We start from the raw sequence: 18,917 nt of genomic DNA, 5'->3' as shown, positions 1-18,917 counted from the left end.
ATTTTAATACCTAAATGAACTGGGTTTGCTGGTGGATAAAACAATTCAGTGCAAAAAGCCTGATGTTATTCCTCTGACAGAAGCTTTCCTGATGGTCACTCTCTGAAGTATGCAGACTATTAATGGCTTTTAATCCTGGCCATGGTTTTCTTTAGCTCTTTCTGTATGATTCAAAAAATTGCTCCTCTCTTTAAGATTTGGGGTGATGACACAATTTATACTTTTTCAAAGATAGAAACCAAAAAGGTTTATCTGCCTTTATAGATGCCTAGGATAGAAGTTTTACCATTAGACATGTGGCATCAGGAAGAAAAACCTAGATGCATGGGAAACTTGTTTAAAAGGCTTGCATAGTAAAAATATTAGGTTCCTTATATCTCCAAGTTTTTAAAAATACACTTCCTGTTAACGAAAAAATATTTTAAACTAGCACTAAAATAGCTAAAGTTTTAGAAATGGTAATAAAATATATTAGATCACTGAAAGTGATTAACACAAAAATCCTAGGTATAAAAATGACTAGCATTAGCCGATTATAATTAACAAGATCAACAAAGGTACAGGGAGCTCTTACTTCAACCCTCAGTAATATATCTGAGCTGCATCATAGGTTTGCTACAGAAATAAGTTAATTGCTCATAGCCTGCCTAGGTCCATCAAGGCAAACAAGTACAGCTGCAGCACTGCTCAGTCTTGGCTAGTTTGCAGTGCCAGCCTAAGTCCAAAAGCAGAACTGGTTTAATGCCAGAAAACCTGAGATAATAAATCCAGCTCCTAAAATTTCAGGCTCAGTGTTTGCAGAACCAACTCCTATATCAGTCCTGTAATCACAAAACCAGAACAGCTGGAAAGTAGAGTAGAGGTTAAGGACAACACCAAGTAGCTCTGCACCAAGTCAGTGCAAAAGGTTGCAAAGCCTTTCAGGTGCAGCTTTGGGATGAGTTAGTGTGCCAAGAACTGGGATGGTGCCAAGTTCCACAAAAGCTGGGGTTCCTGTGGTAGACCTGGCTTTGGGTTTGGTGTTACAGGGCTTGTTCAGGCTTACTCCATCTGGATGTCTGTACCTGAATAATAACCTCTTTTCCCCTCCTTTCCTCTCCCCTCCCCCTCCAAACCAGGAATACACTAAATAGCCTGGAGCGCTGATTGTATCAGGGTTTTCTGACAGTGCTGACATACTTGATTGTTCTACCTTCCTTTGATATGCCAGGTGTATTTAAGATTTTTTCAACTGATATACAGCTAATTTTCATAATGTAATGCTTAACTTAATGGTGTACTCCCATAGTACTCACATACATGCAAAAAATGTGTAAATTATTGTTGGAATTTCTATTAGATTTGATATCTTCAGGCTTTTTGTCAGCAAAATCAATAACCAAAGCTGAGTTTGCCATCAGAATATAACCAGAAACAACAAAGTACTAACATTTGGAGATCTCTTATTTTAGTGGAGCTTCTGGTGTCTCAGTTGGCTGTATTTGATCTTAGTGCAGTTAAATTTTGTGGTTTTAAATGGCAGCTGAAATGAGTGTACTTTTCTAAAGTTATTAATACATGAATAAGTAATCTGGTATATTAATGCTTCTTTATGCATTTTAATATAGAAATCAAGCCAGCAAAAGTTCTGCTTTGCAGTCACACCACAGATCAAACAGCAAGGATATGACACTAGGGGCTGGTGGGCCAAGAGAAGAGGGTCTTCCAGCAAATGAAAGCTTTTTAAATGGAAACCTTCCTGGACCTGCACCTAGTCCAATGCATGCAAAAAAACCAAGCAACACACCTGGATCTGGCAACAAGGATGTAGCCAATAATAACATGCCACATCTTCTCAGCCCAAAGGAACCAAAGGGAAAAACAGAATTTGATTTTAACGTGGACACCAAAAGTTCTGATGGTTCAGGCACAAAGTACCTGAAGTCTAACACCAGATCCCAGCAGAACAGGCACTCCTTTATGGAAACTTGTCAAAGCAAAACCGGGACGCTGCAGCCTGGTGACAAGCACAGTCGCCACAGCTACATCGACACTATCCCGCAGTCTTCTAAGAGTCCCTCCTATCGGACAAAGTCCAAGAGCCATGGAGTTCTGACAGACTCCAAATCCGTGGGCAACCTTTCTGAGGCCAGGGCCCAAGCTGCAGAACCAAACACCAGTAGGTATTTTCCATCCAGCTGTATGGACTTGAACTCTCCCACCAGTCCAAGTGCTCCCCGGCACAGTGATAACAGAACTTTGCTCAGTCCATCCGGGAGGAATAACCGCAGCGAGGGTACCCTGGACACCCGAAGACCAACAACCAGACACTCCAAAACAATGGAGGAGCTAAAACTGCCAGATCACATGGATGGAAGCCATTCCCACTCTCTGTCTGCTCCACATGAATCTTTTTCCTATGGTCTAGGTTATACCAGTCCTTTTTCTTCACAGCAGCGCCCTCATAGACACTCGATGTATGTGAGCCGGGACAGAGTGAGGTCAAAGGGCTCAGAGGGTGGCTTAAGCGTAGGGCAAGGGATGGCAGCCAGAGCAAACAGCCTGCAACTGTTATCTCCACAGGTGCAGCATAAGTCACTCACAAGGTCTGTTGGCTCATCACGAGAAGACTGTACGGAAGATTCTAATAGGGTTAGTCCGAAATATTGCCTCTTATGGAAGGCTTACCTTCCTCTTTTTACTTCATGTGGGGGCAGTGGCCTGCTTTCTGGCTTCTGTTTGTTTCTTTCCAGTTATTTATTTATTTGTCTTGTAAGGCAGGGGGATGTTGTTGGGATTTTTTTTTAGAAGGGCTGAATATTTCAAAGTGCTTTTAAAAAATGGACTATGAATACCATTATCTTAAAGTACTGAAACACTGAGAACAGAAAAATTGTCTCTGAAGTTAAAATTTCATTAGTTATTTTTAGTATTTTGTTACATTGTCTGATGTAATTTTTATTGTATCATTCTGCATAATTAACTTTCTCATTTGTGTTTTTATTTAGTTTTTCTTGTGTGTATTTCTGTTATGAATGCTAATGGTAATTTTTGAAGCGTTTCAGTCACTTATAGGAGGACATTATTGCTGATATACCCTAATTTACTAGAGAAATATCAAAGATTGCAATATTTCTTTAGATTGGTATGATAAGTAACTGGGGTAATCTAGATATTTTATGTTGTAGTGGCAACTGGTAAATTGACTACTTCAGTGGTTACTGTCAGTGGATACCTGGTTGTGTTTATCTGTGAGCATTAATTAAGGAGTAGAGGACAGGCTGGTTCTGGTGTTGATTTACATTCCTTACACAGCACTTCTGAATTATCTCATGTTTTACACATCAGATATGTAAAGATGACTGTATTTGTCCTCAGAGTTTTAAATTCTTCTGTTAACAAAATGGTGCAGAGACAAATAGAAAAATGAGTGTTTGTTTCTCTGTTCCTACACCTGTGATTAACTGCCTTCTAAGGAAAGAACATCTAGTTCAGATTTGTTGACAAATTGGAGAAAGTCAAAGAGGTGCAAATATTATTTAAGGTCCAAAGATTATGATTTACTCTGAGAAACTAAAATACTCTGCCTACTTAGTTCATCTAAGAAACATGTGTTAGCTGACCTAATAGGGGTCTACAAGTACCATAAAAAGAAGAATTTCAGGTACTGGTTGCCTCCTCAGTCCAGCAGAGAAAAAAAGACATAATACGTTTTTTGATACATAGAACATCCTTCATTCAAGATTATGTGTATTCAAACATAAGAAAATATCACAATACAATAAGTGCAATAGGATAACAATTTTAAAAAAGCTACCCAGAAGGGATTACAGCAGCTCCATTTCAAAACCCATTTTTTTTCTGTGTACTTATTTTTCTGTCTCTCTCATTTCAGTCAAATTAAATGTTACTTATTCTTCAGCATATTACTTGGAAGGGTGATAATATCAACATATCCATTTCTGATAATAAAAGCTCTTGCTGCCTTGTATTCTTCAGTTCATTTTCTGCGTTATGCTGCAGATAGTAATTTGAAGTAATTTTATTTCCACTATTCAGAGGCCAGTTGTTTTTATTGAATCATTCTTTGTCTTTGAAAATTGGTTGACAAATTTCTAGTTTAATTGGAAAAATTATTTAAATCTTAATGCTTATGGTTTTGTTCTTTTTCATTTGCTTTGAAAAGTATTCATTCAAGATAAAGAACTTGCCTTTATTTCTTGTGGTTAGTATTTTTAAAACTTCAGCCTTCACCTAATGCTTTTAAATCTGTATTTCAACCATTAGAAGTGTGAAAGGCAAACGACTCTTCTGAAATGGATGCTAAGTCTGTAAATTCACAAAACTTTTTTATTTGTTTATACTGCTTTCAGTAGCAAATCAAAAATAAGTTGTCAATCTTCTTAAGCCTCATAAAGGCATCTTCACAAAGAAGTCATTCTTTGCCTCCTTCCTATCCTCCCTTTTTCCCCCCTTTTCTACATTATGCATTAGGAATCAGAAAATTTTACCCCTCTCAGGGCTACTGAACTAAAAAACTCATTAATAATATGTGTTCTCATAGATTCTTCACTGTTTTAATTTTTTTTTCTGATCAATTCTCCTGGTTTTCTTTCTCTGCTCATATTTTGTGGTTTCCTCACTTCGATGTTTCTAGTTTCTCATTGATTTTTTTGGCTCTACCAAGTCTTTTTAAAGAAAAACATACTTTGTTTGCCAAGCTTTAAATCTTACCTAAAAAAAAAAAAAAACAAAAGAAAATACTCCCATCCAGTCTTAGTTTTAGGGCTTTTCAAGTCTCAACACCAGAGTTTTGTTTAAGGGGTTTTTTACATTTAAACTAAATGTACACAAAAAGGGTTAAGCAGAAGAAAATCAAATACAAGTTGCCAGTACTGTCTCATGTTTGAAATTTAACTGCTGACAAATAAGAGCTATCTAATACAAGTAGTAATTTAATCAAATGTTTCACTCTCTGGTGAATTTTCAAAGAATCCAACTGGGATTTGAAGCATTTTTTTAGCTGCAGTTCTGGTCTTGGTTTCAAGGATTGTTATATCTGTGATGGTGAGACCAGATCTTGATCAACAAAAGCCAAAGTAGATTTTGCAAATCACTCATGCAGTGAATTGAAATCCCAGGTTTTAGTTTTGGTTGGGTTTTTTTGTGGCTTTGGGTTTTAACTGTTGTCCTTTTTGGACATTGTAGATTTTGATTCATACAGTGATTTCAGTAGTTTCCTGTGGGGTCTTGTAGAGAGCATTAAATTTTATGTGGTCAGTCCACACTGAGGGAAAAATTGCAGCTTCTGATTTGTTTGAGAGTGGGGTTAAGTCATATTTGGTGGCAAATTATGTGCATAAGGATGTTTCCAGGAAGTCCTGTATTCGGGAAAATAGAATTAATTAGAGGTAGTGAAATGCATTTTGCTATCCTGCCTGACTGAAGTACTTTGCCTGTAGATTTCTTAGTTCAGAAACTTTCTCTTATTTTGCATACAGTAGATTTTGTGACTCTTGCTACCTCTAGGTAATGATGTTAAGAGATAAAAAATTATAAGAGATGATAGTGCTTTGGTGTTGCAATTACCACAAATTAGATGCATTTCCTGTCTGCTTTTTAAAGTTTGCCAGTAGCAGAGTGACCAGATTCCATCAGAAATTAATTTAACAAGCCTCCAGAGATGTTCCAGTTGCATTTCATTCACGTTGAAAATCTGAGGCTCTGAATCAGACTTGCATCTTTAAAGTTACAACGTAAAGGCAAAATTTTGTTAATGCCATTTCTGTCATTTTGAAAAGAAGCCAGCAAGCAGCAAAACTAAGTAATTATTGATTACATAGTCTGTGATTTGATATTGACAGTTATAAATAAATGAAAGGAAAATTTTATGGTGAATTTTAGAGTTTTCTTGCTTATGTATGTTGGTTAAAAACTGCAAATCAGTTTACAGTCTTCCATTTTAAAGTTTATTGTTCTTTTGTTTAGGGTGGAGCATATCATGATCCACACACAGAAGATGGAGCATCTACTAAGGAAAATAGAATTCTGTATAATGACCCTGTTCCGAGAAGAGTTGGCAGCTTTTACAGAGGTAATTTTATGGTGGATCTTCCAAATTTAATCAAAAATTTTAGCATTGAATATAAATTAAGTAGTAGAAATTGATAAAGAAAATTAATATGAACAACTACAAAATTTTTTTGGAAAAAGAATTGTTACACCACTTTGGAGTCAAGTTTACCTGCTAGGTTGTTCACAGGACCTGCATTGGTACCATATTGTTTATCTGTAATTAATACCTCACTTTAATTGACAAGTATATCCACTGCACTACCCTGTAAATCAGAATATAATTTGTCAGGGCAAAATGAACAAAATAAACTAATATTACCATAGTAAGGAGTTAATTAATACTTTTAATTTGTATTTTGAATTCCTGTGAAGACTCTATCTAAACACCTGTGTAACACATTGACATACTTGCTGATCTGTTTCAGATAATCTGTTGCATGGAAGTGTAATGCTAATTTTTCATGGCTTGAAACCTTTGGCATTTCTTCTGTTAAGACCTACTAAAGATCAAGGTTTCCAACAAGCAGGAGAACACTGACATAATTCCAGTTAAGAATAAATACTAAAACAGGTCCTTGTATGTAAACACAAATAGATACTGTTGTATTATGGTGATTTCTGAGCAGCTGCCTCATGGCTAAACCTGGGTAATTGTTTTGAAAAAGATGATAAGAAGCTAATTACTGTCCTGCAAGTGTTAGGAGGCTTGTGGGGCTCCCCTGAACCTTAAGAAGTCCCAATCAGCTGAAATTCGATTATGAGTCACCTAATAACCCTAAGTAGAGTCACAAATCTCTCCCTGAGCCTCTTCAGGTCGATCGGCTGGCTGATGACCTGATTTAGACACATTAAAATCTGACAATCCTTGACAGTGTTCCACTGCAATGTTAAAACCTGTGAGCAAAATTAAAGCTTTACAGTTTCGAGTGATGCTTTTCAGTGTAAGGTTTTGTTGCACATGCAACACAAAATCCTTAAGAATCCTCAATCCCAAATTACTTTTATTAATCCCTAAAACGCTCCTAAAACTGGATGTGGATTATACTTCTTTTTTATACATAGTGAAACAAAAGTTCCAAAGAAGAATGACTTTCCATAAGTCATGTGCTAAAGAAACTGTAGGTCTGGGATTTACTCAATTACTTATTATAAACTAGAGACTTTTTAACTGAATCTATCAAACAAATATATTTTAGATGGACTTAACTATTTCTTTGGGAAGATGGTATTATATTTAAATAATACATTAATAATAGTATATGCAAAACTGGTGGTAATAGTACATGCAAGTTATTGTGAAAAAGGTAAATTCTTACTTATATAATTCTTAGCCTTTGTATTAAATCAGTATTTATTAGCATATACTGATTTATATGCTAATATAAATCAGTATATGCTAATAAATACTTTTGCACTACAGCTTGAACAAAAACTCACAGATTTTGTGTTGATAGATTGTGTAATGTGATGCTGCATTAATGTTTCAACTAGTGTCTGATCAATTTTTAATCCAGTGCAGGTATTTCTACTGATATTCATAATTCTAATAAATTTATGTTCTAGGTATGTATAATGTATTTTCAAAACCACAGTATGTCTGTTTGAAAAATACATAATATCTGATTTTGATATTTTAATTTTAGGGCATTATCTCTTACTCTTAGTTACATTAAAAATCCATTTTTTTTTTCAAGATGGGTACTACTTTTTTAAGGTCTAAAGTGAAGACAAAGTGTAAACTATAAAATTTAATGTCTTTAGTAACAGCATTCCAACCTCTCAGTCTATTTCCTGTTTTTAAATATCATTCACACTTACAGCTCCTTACAAATAGAGCTGTTCTCAAATCTAATACCAACTTACCCAAGTTCTGATGATGGTCTCATTTTAGAACCAACATTACCTTGCAAGGATCACAAAATGTCCCAAAGCTTTTTTTGAATCCTACACGAAGTGCAACTGTGTCTTCACTCTCTTGTTGCTGTAAGATGCAGAGAGGAAGCAGAGCATTGGGAGCTGGGATTTTTGGCAGAGCTCAGTGTGCATTGTTTGCTGTTTCTGTGTTCAGTTCCATCTCCGCGTCCAGACAGTACCTACATAGAAAACAATGTGTCAAACAGAGCCTCGGTGTTACCAGCCGACAGCACCACGGTGACAAACCACCCCAAGAGACAAACCACCTTTGATACCTGGTGAGTTGTAATTTACACACATGTGTAGAGAATAGCAGGAAAAAATGTGTTTTTAACAGGAGGAAAGAAACTTCATGCTTTTCTCAAGATATGCAATTGTCCATATGCTTAGTTGCTTCCTCCAACTATACTGGCATAGCATGGCATGTTTTCTGTCCCCTTTTGAGCAGCAAGAAATACTTCATTGCACCCATAACATGAATGCATTAAAGTTTATATACTTTCGTCCAGTCCTTCACAATTTTTTCCCCACTATTAGTCTTCAGTTAAAGATAGTACAAAGTGCTTGTGTGTGTATAGTATGTATAGTAATTTGTGGATCCCAGAAGCATGAATTGTCAGATGAGTGGAAAAAATATCAAAATGCATGTTTCCATATATGAAATAGGACTATATTAATGAAGCATATTTTCACCCTGCAATGGGGACTGCTGCTCTTTTTGTTTACACACAGAAGGAAATTAGTACATTCTATGGGAAAATGGACTAGGCAACATCTTAATGGTGGATATTGATCTTAAAAGATTAAAAGCATCACATGGCTCCATTATATAACATAGAGCACTTAACTTTAATTATGCTAATAAAACGACAGCATATACATAGCTTTGCAGGACTTAAAGGGAAATACCTTCAGTCTCTCTGAGAGCTGTTTGGCTCGGAAATATTCTCAATCTTGTACTTCGTTAAATCACAATAAAGCACATTGAATAAAAATAAGCAGATGGAGCTTCAAAGGATTGGTGCAAGGAATGGACTGCATGCATTGGCATGGTTCAACTGTGCTTTATACCACTCTCTGAAGCACTTCTCTCTGAAAGGGCCATAAAGTCATGCTGTCTAAAGAGCTGTTTCAGAGGCTTGTTGACTTTAGGTGTTTTCACGCAAATGACCAGTGAACTATGTGCTTAAAATAGAAAGGGGAGGGGGGTGGGTGGTGGACCGTTGGTATTTCAGCTTGTGTTCAGGTTTTCTGCCTATGTCAGTAATAGAAGATGTTTACTCCAGAACCCTTCTCACCTGCTCTGATTCACTAGAGTCTGCTTCCTGTCCTTCAGTAGCTCCACCTACATCCATTTTCTGGAAGTTAGCTGAGGAAACCGGTCATTTTTGTAAAAAGGTGGTAACTTATGTTGTGACTTATGTGACTAAAGAAGGTATTTATATCTACTGTTGAACCCTTTTGCATATTTTGTTGTCCTTCATATCTGGATCTTTCTATTGCATATAACATAAGACAACTGGAATCTTGTTTTGCTTTATATATCATTCAGCAATATATTGTCTTGACTGCAAAGAAAGATGTAATGTTGTTTTAACTCTGAACTGAAAAAAAGCATATGTTATTAGAGCTGGTTGGGAATTTTTTTATTAAGGTTTTTTTATGTTTACAATGCCAAATTAGCAAAACCAAAACTTTTCAAAGGAACTGGCTGATATCCATTAACCCTTTATTGTGAAGATTCTTCAACTCCAGGATGGAATTGCCAGTCAAAACCAGAGATACTCTGAAAATAACAAATATTTTGGAGGCAGCATTATTTCTTAGAATGTGAGGAACTTAAATGCAGGGTCTTTGTTGTTTATTATTTAAACCAGAAACTTGAACCAAGATTTTAGATCTAAGAAGTAAATGCCCTGAACCACAAGTTAGAGGTTGTTCTGGAGCACATTGTCTGGTCCCCTCAATATATTCTCTTGAAGCTGTTTCATCTTGTTAAAACAGTGAAAGGACACAGAGGTGCTGAATATGGTCTAGTGAAAAAGGCCTTCATTAACTTTGAGACAGTTAGATTTAAGTCCTTGCTCCAAATAATGTACTCAAATCTTTTCACAAAGTGGAACAGCTCCTTTGAGAGAAGAACCCACAGAAGAATAAGCATTTCTTATGAAATGGGAGGAATAGCAGTACCTGCAACACCAAGTTACTGCTATTTTGCCATATGCTTATCTTTCTCTTTTCTTTTCCTATTCCCTATTTTCCCCAAATGTTTCCTGCCCAGCTCTATATGCTAACTCTGTTCAAGTTGTCCTGGCAATGGTCTAATGTTGTTGCAAAATTGTTCTGTGCCATAAATGCAGTTTAATCAGATTCCTGCGTGGTGAAAAGTAAATGTTCCTCTACTTAATTTTCTGTATAGAAGTTGTGTAAATGCTTATGAAAATGTTGAAAGCTCTAATGGAATGTGATTCTGCTTACATCAATTTTATGATGAAGTAAATATTTGATGTTTGACTGACATACCTAAATGGTACATGACAATTCATCTTGAATTATGAGTGACATGTATTCCACCTGGACTTGCCACTACTGTAAAATATTGCTTCTCATACTATTGCTCTGTGTTGCCTTTCTTCTGTCAAAGATTCTGTGAATGTTTGCTAGACGGAATTGTCACAGATGTTCCCCTGTCTTTGTGTGCATTTCTTTGCTCTGTTCCCACTGTCCTGCCTTTTAAAATAAAGATGTTATAAACTTGACTTTTGTCATCAGATTTTACTCTTAAATTTCTAGGTAATTCCTGAACTTCAGTCAACTTGATTTGAAAACAGGCAAATTTTTCATCCTTCTAGAAAATATTTTCTTTGCTAAAGTTTAATGTCCTGTAAATGGCCTTGAACTTGCTCAATTTTTTTCTTTTTGATAAAGGAATAGATGTTTTATTCTCTTTACTCATACAAGCTTTGTCCTGAGCTGGGCAAAATCAGTAGGTATAGGCAAAATACTTAGTTGTGTTCTGCCAGTGTGCCAGAACATCAGCCTGAGTTGTCTTCACTTTTGTCATAGTTCTAAATATCTCTTTAGAATAAATTCCAACATGCAGTACTGTTGGAATCATATTGGAAATGTTTGTATTGACTGCTGATGAGATATTTGGGGGTTTCTGGAAAGCATTTTTCTTTAGACCTTTTATGTCCTTACAAATGTAATCATGCTATGACAAGCAGCTTGTACTATCTTCTCTAGCATAGGTCATACATTTCTGTAAAAACAATAAAAAAGGGGAAATATACGTATAATACTGATTGGTTTTTTTATATGTATATAATATATATACACACACACAAAATCTCTGTCATTCAAGAAAAGAACAAAAAAAAATCTCACTCCTACAAGAGTAAAAAGCTTAAAACTTTATCCACTAGTAAGTTTCAAGGCTCTTTGTGAAGAGGACATGACTGACTATTATATTGTTATCTCACTATCAGTGTTAACATTATAGTCCCACTTACTATCCATGAAAATAAAAGGTTACCAATATCTGAGCAAGTTAGTTTAGAGCATGTTCTGCTGTCTGTGCAGGATGACTGTCGCTGCATTTTAAATAATTTCCAGTTCTTTAATGGAATTTGAAAAAAATCAGGAAATTGCAAATTCTGAATGGTATTCTGTATGTGAGATAATAGATCTGGGATTTATTTCAGTTAATCCTCCTTTTCCACATGAAAAATAAAAAATTGAAGCGCCAAACAGAGTTCAGATTTGATCTTTGATTTTTAGGGCTTCAATTCCAGATGTTTAGACCATTAAGTTTTCCTGTGGGCTTCAGGTTGTGAAATTGAGATTCTTATCTTGAACTATCTATTTGAATTGGCACATTAGTTTCTGTCATTTTCTTGCCTTTGCTAAATGGTAACTGTGTAACTGCCCCTTAAGGGTCTTACTTTAAGCAAAACTAAAAGCTAACTTGGAGAATTAGTATTTGTCCATTTATCTTTCAAAGGTCAGCTATTTCAGTAACTCTTCCATTAGACAAAAACCTTACTCATGTAATTGTGATTGGATCAGTAAAGGGAGTATTACCCTGACAGTTAGAGGATTTCCAAGCCAGGCTGCCTGCTGAGATTAGGGTTGTTGAGGAATAACTAAAACAAGCATAAGGAATTGCCTCCCAAAAAGAGCTGTCTGCAATACAAATCTCCATGGCAGCATGAATGCAACATGCTTCCTGTTTATTCCCTTTAGTTAATGTGAAAGCACATCAGCTTGCTTGCCACATGCATGTTTGCTGCTACACCTCATTGCACCTGCATGAAGCTGGATACCTTTCCTACCAGGAGCAATAAATAAGAGTGATAATGACAGAATTTCTGTTTGTACATAAGCCTTTTCCAAATGTTTCAGACCAGAATAACCAATGCGTTCTACATTATATGTCCTAAGCAGGCAAAAGGTACACAAAGATAAAATAACAAAGCAGAGCACATTTTGCCCTTGGTTTTTGCTTGAGAATGAGCTCTCTGAGTTGGGGGCTCTTCTCTAGGGCTACTCTTAGTTGGTACTAAGACAGCACGTAACAGATTCTGGTGGAACTGTTTCTTTCAGGAGCTGAAGCTTTATGCAAAATACCAAGATACTTGCAGTATGTTGTGAGAGTTTAGTGTTGAGTGACTCTACCATACAGGTTGTTTTTCCGATAATCCTAATTTTTCCTGTACTGGCCATTATCTGAAAATCATCTTTTGGAATGCCTAAAATATCCCAGTGTTTCATCATCAGTCAAAATGTTCTGCTCTATTTTTACTCAATACAAAATCCTGGTGTTGAAGCTTCCTGCTATAATGCTATATATGTTCACTCTCTTCACATAATGAGCATGTGTTTTGAAGCAGTTGCTTTTCAAGGTCAGTGCTTTTTCAGACAACTGTACTGCAATATGAGTCATAGGAGTTAATGACATAAACCATGCAGTATAAAACCACTGGCTTTTGGGTAAGCAGCAATTGAAAATGAGCAGTTCTCAGCCCCTTATTTTCCTATTCTCTCTGGTCACTGTAGTCATAAAGAGGAAATGATGGTGCAGAATGTCATTTCTCTCCTCTCTGCTCAACTGCTGTGTAGTGCAGTTTTCTCATCCAGGTTCACTGGGCCAAAGAAAAGAATCACACTTGAGTGAATCTCTGTCTAAAAGTACGGCAAAAATTGTTCCAAGCTTCACTCTGAAGATTAACTTCACCTTTTAAAATATAGCATCTCCATTTTGGAATAGACTTTGGAATAAAAAAACCATAGCAAGACATTGAAAAAGTTTAAAGGATAATGTAAAGTAACCTTCTGGGGACCTGCTTATGATCTGACACTGGTTCCTCAGTGGACAGCAATCATCAGGTCGGTAATTTGCATTGGAGCTATGGTTTGGGACATGTTTGCAGGTGTGAATGCACAGGAGCTCCTTTGGGGAAAGGCTCAGAAGATTCTTAGCACCATTTACATGACTTTCTGAGTACAAGCAGGATACTTGGGGTGCATGGTTTCCTTCAGCTTTTCTAACAAATCAAGTAAAAAGTCATTTGGTAAATAATTAAGCAGGTGTTTTGTCTGTTTTAAGTCAGACTTCTGAGTTCACTGAATTGGTAAAGTTGTCCGTAGGCTTTACTCTTTGGCTTTCTCCTTGGTGATTTAAGTGACTTGTGTAAGAGTGCCTTACAGCTCTTACACTACTTGTAGTAGTACCAAATACAGGGACATGACAGCAACAGGAATCCTTACCAATCCAGGATATTTAAAATATGTGCTATAAATATAATAATCATTTTAAACTGGAGAATTTTTGCTGTAGTAGTGTTGTAATGTCCACATTAAATATATGTTGTCATGCACCTGAATGTATTTCCTGGATCTAGATACAAGTTCCAAAAAAATCTGAATCAGAAAAATTTCTACCATACTTACCACACTCCCTGCCTAGGAATCTTTTTGCTAAGACCATTCTCTTAATTAACAGTTGCACTTTGTTACAGGATTTAAACACTGCGTGCATTTATACTTAGAACTGGGTAACATTTCAGCTTGAGGTGGTTTTGTGCAGAAATTGAGGAACTGATACCACCTACCAGAGTGAAAATAATTTTATCAATAAGGAGGATGACTCCAGGGATTTCTGCACCAATTATGTTTTTCACATTTGCTTGGAAAAAAAGAAGTCAGCTTGGCATGTAGTAGCAGCTGAATCACCAGCTGATAGCATAGCATTTAAAGCCAGAATTAGAAGCCAGTGACAACTGTAGTAGACAGTTAAGTGTTGCTATATTACAGTCACTCCAAGGAAAGCTGCTCCTCTTTGTCATACAGAGCCCTTAAAACAGTGGCTTTCCTTCAAGTTTTCCATCAAGGCAATGGAATAATTTCTTTTTTGTTTTCATTCAATTTAAGCTTGAAAAAGGACTGTTAAATGACCCAGTATGACTTTCTGTATGTTAGTTGCTATTAAATGTTGTCCATTTTCTGGGATCCAAGCCCAGAGGCAGACCTGTCTGATGTGTGTCTCCCAGAAGAGTATTAGGTCCTGATATGAAATGTCAAAATGGGAAATCCACTTTACTAAGAAGTTTGTTCTGGCAGCTAATGATGTTACTGTGAAAATCAGTGCCTTATTCCTAATATGAGCTTTCTGGCTTCATCATCCACCTACTTGTTCTTGTTTTATCTTTGCCCTTTAGTTTAAAGATTTTTGTAGTATTCTGTAATTTCTTCCTGGATAATCTGTTGTGCATCATGATCAAGGAAACTAAATATTTGGGCTGGTTTGGATGTGTTTTTGATTTCTGTGATGCTTTCCTGCACCATTTTCAAGTTATTTTAAAGGGCACTAGCACTGCACTCAGTTATGTCTCACCACTGTCCTTCATAAACCTTTTTACCCCCTGTAAGTACTTCATGTACATGGTTTACTGTGTATATTGAAAGTAACGTGTCATTTATCAGCTGTAGTTGCTTCAGACGTGTAAGTTAAGAGTTAAAAGGCGGAAATTCAGTCTTCAGGCAAGTCACCTGTTGCATTTTCGGGTCACCTCCTTTTGCCAGCACTGTCTCACCCACGCATAACAAACTAACTGAAGGTTTTAAGTTGAAATGGACAACAGTAGATCCCCAGCTTCCCCGATGATAAATTTGCAACCATGTCAGCAAGGGTCAGGAAGTTCAATTGAAAGTGGTTCTCTCAGGCCAACTTTGCAACTCCTGGTTCTCCAGCAAGCAATGGATAAACTGGACCTGTGCTTTTATACCTCATCACCATTTGTATGTTCTCTCAGATATGCTTTTCATTTTTCTTAAAAGACCTCGTATGTGATATTTCAGTTTGAGTATTAAATGCTGGCTTAAAAAAACACATGCATGCTTTCCTTTTCCCTAAATAACTATTCATTGGTTTAAACTAATCATTTTACCCTAACACTGTGTATCTCCTATCCCTTTTTTTAAGACTATCTGGTATTTGTGTAGTAACCCTGGAACCAATGAATGCTAAAACATTAAGTATATTTTTACTTTAATCAATAATTTACATTCTTTGGCATCAGATCTCAGTATTACGCAGAATTCACAAAGTAATACCAAAATAAAATTTCTCTTACAATGCCTTATTTCATATTTAGGAAAAGTCCTGAAAACCTTAACAGTCACTCAGAACAGCTCAAGGAGAAAGAAAAACAAGGTTTTTTCAGGGCAATAAAAAAGAAAAAGAAGAAATCTCAGAATGTAAGTATGCAGCATTTCTAACAAAAGAAATTGTTTATTTGTTTTGAATTATACAATTTTGATATGCTAGATTGGTACAGTACCTTTGTATTATTTATGATTGTGTATGTATATTTGTTTTTTTATTTTCTCTCTTCACTATATAAAAGTCAAATTCTTCTCCTGTTCAGGGTTGGTTTTTCTGCCTTTTCAAATATTTCTTCACTAGTCCTGTGCAGCTTTGTTTCCATTCAGACCCTTTGAGAGATGTTGCAACAAATTTTTTTTCAGGATATGGTGATACCATTCCAAGAATAGTAAATTCATTGTTGTGTGTCCCCAGAGCTTGAATAGTTTCAGGCACCCATACAGAGAAAATGAGACTGTTACAAATGAGAATTCTTTCCAGTTTATTTCATAGAAGTTTCTTGGTAACAGCCTGTCTTCTTGCTGCATCCCGTGACTGGAATAAGGATGATGTGTCTTAACTGTTCTTAAATGGGACTATGGCTTTTTTATTCAGTATTAGTCTTTGGTGTCTCATACATTTTTACATTTTCATATAGTTCTTGGGAGGGAGAAAGGACTTTCTTTTATCAGAAAGTAGTTGTATACTCACATTTCACAAGGTTTTATAATGAAGGTATCCCTAAGAACTGAAGTAACCTAAACATAATCTCAAATGATAGCTCTGGAAACAGTAAAACATGTAAAATGTTTTTGTAGATGTTAATGTAAACAGTAAGTGTAAATGCAGTTATAGTCTTGAAGATTCTCAGAATGGAGTAAATCATGCTCACTTCAGGCAAAGAGGAGTGACTTAATGAAAACACCTTCTGTCAAAGAGTAAAGTGGTATGACTGAGTGTTGATGGAGGGCTGATCTGTTGAAAATGGGGAGACGGGAGTGATTATCAGGCTTTTTGTTGTTTTGGGGTTTTTTTAAGTTTCTTTGAACTGCGTGCAACATGTGTATATGTGTATTAACTGGCACTCAGAAATGCACCTCACCTTCCTGCTGGGCAGGATTTAGAGTGATGGCATCTACCTCTCCTTTTGAACTTACTCACCCTCATGCCTGTACACAGTTCAAATATCATCATTTGTATTACACAGCTGAACATAACATCTAGATTATAACTCTGGGATTATTTGATACCAAAATGTCCATGTAAGGATGTCTTGCATGGGAGACAGGAGCTTTATGTATTTGTGCAGTTTGACAGACTTTAAGATAGCTAGTTCCCCAAGACTTAGTCCCGTTCGCAAGATTCTTTGATATCTGGCCGATTTGTCTAAAAATACCATTTATTTGACACAGAACATGACAAACATACAAACATAGAACTGATTGACACACATAAACACACAATGAATACATAATTGCAACACTATAATAGCTAAAAATGCAATTAGAGGGGTAAAACCTTGCTTGAACTATAAAAATAGTTAAAAATGCAAGAAATGCTTGCTTGAACTATAATGCAAGCCAAGAGATGCTTGCTTGAGCTAGCTGAAATGCAAGTTAAGAAAGGTACCTATAAGTTAGCCGGAATAATACAATTTAGGAAACTCAAATGATCTTACCAAATCCAAATTTGGAGCTGGAATACATTAAGATTTCCTCACCCAATCCCTCGGGAAGTAACCACAGAGCTTGTGTCCAAACTCAGGGCAGAAATCTTTGCTTCACGTTACAGTGTTCATGTAGAAAGCTTCTAGCTTTCTGAGATTTCGTGAGCTTTTTATAGGATAAAAGTGTGTATTTGTAGTCACTGAAAATTTTCTCACATTCTCTCTACACTCCACAGGGGAGTGTCTTTTCAGACTTTCAGTCGCCAGCACTAGATAGCCCTTGATTAGGCTATCAACCTAAATCTGAGCCATCCATTTCCTGGGACCATCAGGGAGAGAGAGAAGGGGGAGGGGGGTGTCCTGCCACAAAGGATAGCACACAGAAAGCCATTGGTTCCAGTGATGCATTTTCAAGGGGGAAAAAAAAAAAAGGTGTTAAATTTGCACTGTTATAGTTACTCTGATTCCAGCCATCTAGACACAGTGGCAGAGAACACTCCAATAGCTCAGGTGATAGATGGAATATTAACTACTTTCAGATTAAACTGTGTGAAAGAAAAATACTGGATTGTGTTGCCTCTCAAAATCTGGCATTTTACAAAACACGTGAATCAAAAGTACCTTGATCAATAGCTACCAAAACCATCATTGATAACAAGATAAGACAGATTTCTATGTAATCCTTTCTCCTGTTTCTTCTCACTCTTAAGAAGGATGGAGGGGAATGGAGAGAGAGAAGGGGAAACTATGTTTGCTACTTAGAGCTGGTATCTCACAGACAGATGAATAAACCAGTGAAATGAGATGGTGATACAACTCTTTCATCCTTAGCTAGAAACTTACTTTGATCAACCTGAGTTTTGGATCCAACCAGAGCTGGAAAAACCTCCTTTCATTTCAACTTACAGCTGATTACCAGGACAGTATGTAGGGACAGACTGCACCCCTGATGTGTGTACAAGTGTCTGTTTCAGACACTGTTCTTTGTTCTTGGTCTGTTAGTTGAAAACATCTATCTTGCAAATGTTGGGACATTCTTTAGGATCTTCAAGCACAAACCAAAGCTACTGCGTTTAATTCAGCACCAAGTTTGACTCCAGTAATAAAAGCTGTGTAAAATACTGTAATATTAGCTCTTCAACTACACACATAATATTTTCTATGAATTCATATTACAAGTCTTAATAGACAGCTTGTGACTAGCCAAGGTTTTTTTTTTCTGAGACTTCATTCATATAGATTCATACAAGTATGAAATTCCAGTTTTTTATGCAAAGACAGACTTTCTACAACAAATAACAAACTAGACCTGAGGACTGTCACAAAGCTGGGAAGCACATAATAGCTAGCTATGATTTACTTCTGATGTCCTTTAGCAAGTCTCATTTTGCTGGTGATCATCATCACAGGAGTCATAAAGGATACCTGAAATTGGATTGAAGACATCTTCTTAGTAATGTCATTCTCAAAATATCTAATAGCCAGAAGTGATCCCAGTTCCTGACTCTTCTTCCTGCAGGTTGTTCCCATGAGTCATTCTCCCTAGAGTTCTCCAGGTGCAGCACCTCGTGGGACAGCAATTGTTACTGCCTGTTATGGCAATTCTTTGCAATATTGTTTTTGCAGAGCTGTTCTTAT

At 36.4% G+C, this 18,917-nt stretch overlaps 1 protein-coding gene across 4 annotated transcripts in view; it reads left to right on the top strand.

The window, feature by feature from the left end:
• CDKL5 (cyclin dependent kinase like 5) overlaps window positions 1-18,917 on the top strand; it is a 144,700-nt gene that overhangs the window by 100,797 nt on the left and 24,986 nt on the right. For all 4 annotated transcript variants that reach the window (XR_014849815.1, XM_085051195.1, XM_085051176.1 and 1 more), the window contains exons 12-15: window positions 1,608-2,631; window positions 5,968-6,073; window positions 8,123-8,246; window positions 15,624-15,726. Coding sequence is in view for 3 of the 4 variants with exons in the window: in XM_085051195.1 (XP_084907321.1) it covers window positions 1,608-2,631; window positions 5,968-6,073; window positions 8,123-8,246; window positions 15,624-15,726 (1,357 nt within the window). In the remaining variant the exon portion in view is untranslated. The remainder of the gene's footprint in view (window positions 1-1,607; window positions 2,632-5,967; window positions 6,074-8,122; window positions 8,247-15,623; window positions 15,727-18,917) is intronic.

Source organism: Lichenostomus cassidix, chromosome 1 (genome assembly GCF_008360975.1).
Source record: "Lichenostomus cassidix isolate B80296 chromosome 1, HeHo_3.0, whole genome shotgun sequence".
NCBI classification, from domain to species: domain Eukaryota; kingdom Metazoa; phylum Chordata; class Aves; order Passeriformes; family Meliphagidae; genus Lichenostomus; species Lichenostomus cassidix.
Note: the sequence above shows the minus strand (reverse complement) of the source record. Positions and strands in the feature narration are given on the sequence as shown.